Source organism: Aplysia californica, unplaced genomic scaffold (assembly GCF_000002075.1).
Source record: "Aplysia californica isolate F4 #8 unplaced genomic scaffold, AplCal3.0 scaffold00422, whole genome shotgun sequence".
Lineage (NCBI taxonomy): Eukaryota > Metazoa > Mollusca > Gastropoda > Aplysiida > Aplysiidae > Aplysia > Aplysia californica.
The window spans coordinates 580,887-582,970 of record NW_004797692.1 but is presented as its reverse complement, the minus strand read 5'-3'; the positions used below and the strand labels follow the sequence as shown (position 1 = coordinate 582,970).

The 2,084-nt window shown below is 41.9% G+C and overlaps 1 protein-coding gene across 1 annotated transcript in view; it reads left to right on the top strand.

The window, feature by feature from the left end:
• The window catches only part of LOC101861224 (multidrug resistance-associated protein 4), a gene marked incomplete at its 3' end in the record, with an annotated part of 82,055 nt that overhangs the window by 29,952 nt on the left and 50,019 nt on the right, over positions 1 to 2,084 (top strand). The window contains 1 exon segment of the mRNA XM_013085973.2: positions 1,420 to 1,530. Within this exon segment, the coding sequence (XP_012941427.1) occupies positions 1,420 to 1,530 (111 nt within the window).

Sequence of the window (2,084 nt, the reverse complement as noted above, 5' to 3'; positions counted from 1 at the left end):
CCCCCCCCACCTCCGACCTCTTTTTCTTTTTATCTGTGTGGTATTTCTACTTTCTATCTGTTCTACTTTTTCCCTCTGCACGGATTGGCGGTTGTCGTGTTTACATAAAAGGGCTTCTCTTTTCTCAAACTATTTTCTCAACTTGTGTCTTCTCGATCTTTGCTTCTTTGTCTCTCAAACTACTTCCCCAAATCATTTCGAGTGAGTGGTTGGCGTGTGCACTGGTGTGATTTGCTCCTTTTCCCCCATCAATTTTCTAGCATCCCGTTCTCTCCTCTCTTTTGTGTTTGTCACACTCTTCTTGTCGCACCTCAGATCTGTGGCATTTATGTATGACCTAATTGTGTTGCAAGTGCCGTAAAACTTTTACTAAGACAAAAGTGTCCACTCGACGTGTAGTTCTTTTTTCTCAAACTATTTCCCCAAACTGTGTCATGTTGGCGTGTGTTTATCTTCACACAAACTGTGTAGTATGTTGGTGGGTTGAATGTTTCTTTTTCTTTCAACCTACATTTGGATGTGCTTCTCTTGACTTTTATATATTGTTGTGTTACGTGATTTTCTTTATTTACACAAATTATGCTGTGTCATTTACTTCCCTGCAGATGATTCGCGGGTACAGAGTGGGTCGTTTGCTCCTTCTTTCCTATAAAAAAATCTATCGTCTCTATCTTCCCTCCTTCTTTTTTGTGTTTGTTACTCTCTTGTAACACCTGAGCTAATCTTCGGCACTTATGTGACCTTATTGCTTTACAAGTGCCGGAAAGCTCCTTAAAAATCTAAAACAAGCAATCCATTTAAGTTTGTATGGGTACTTTTTACACCGGATAAAGAACATTTAGTTTTTATTGTGTTGTTCCTATCACAGGAATCCCCCCCAAAAAATCAAGAAAACTGTAAGCCTTGACCGCAACCATAAACTGCATTTTGGTGATGTTGAAAGGTGCATTTTTGATAGAGCTTTGGGGGGTTGTGAAAATTGAAAATTCTCAAATAAATATGGACATAAGTAGACTGCTTGCGACAGCGACGATGTATGCTATAAATATCACTTGTCTCTGTTTCCTCCAAGTAAGCCGCGGCGGGTGGTTGACGGGTGCTCCGGTGTGGTTAGCTCCTTCTTTCCTATAAAAAATCCATCGTCCTGATCTTTCCTACTTCTTTTCTGTGTTTGTTACTCTCTTGTAACACCTTTAACCTTCTGGCGCTCATATGACCTTATGCAGTTGCGAGCTCCATAAAACCTCTACTAAAACTAAAAAGAGCTTTGGGATGGTATAAAAATTGAAAATTCCCAAATAACTTTGGACATAAGTGGATTGTTTTCGACCGCAATAATGTATGCTATAATATATGTATATATATACCACATGCCTCTGTTTCGTCCAACTAAACCACAATCTTTGTCCCGTTGCACAGGTGGCTGAACCCGCTGTTCAAGAAGGGATATACCCAGCCACTGGAGGAGACAGATCTCTACAACGTCGTGCCCAATGACTCCTCGGAGTACCTGGGCAACAAGCTGGAGCTGTGAGTACACCTGATGGCTGATGTCTTAGAGTTACTTCTGGCAGGGGTGTTGTTGTGGTTGTTGTTGTTGTTGTAGTTGTGGTGGTGGTTGTTGTTGTTGTTGTTGTTGTTGTTGTAGTTGTTGTCGCTGGTTGTGGTTGTTGTTAGTGGTGGTAGAGGCTTGCTTTACCCCAGCTGCGGACACTACTGTCTGTTGTTGTTGTTGGTAGTGGTTGTTGTTGGTGGTATTGTTGTTGTTGTTGTTGTGTTGTTGTTGTTGTTGCTGTTGTTGTTGTTGTTGTTGCAGTTATTGTTGCTGTTGTTGTTGCTGTTGATGTTGTTGTTGTGTTGTGATGTTGTTGTTGTTGGTGATGGTGTTGTTATTGTTGTAGTTGCTGGTTTGTTGCTGTTGTTGTTGTCGCTGTTACTGTTGCTGTCGTTGTCGCTGGTTGTGGTGGCATTTATTCCGGTCACTTCCTCAAGTGGTTTTGTCACCAGATAACGCGGGCCGGTTAGGTCTTGTGGAGTGTTCGGGGAGAGAGAGAGAGAGAGAGAGAGAGAGAGAGAGAGAGAGA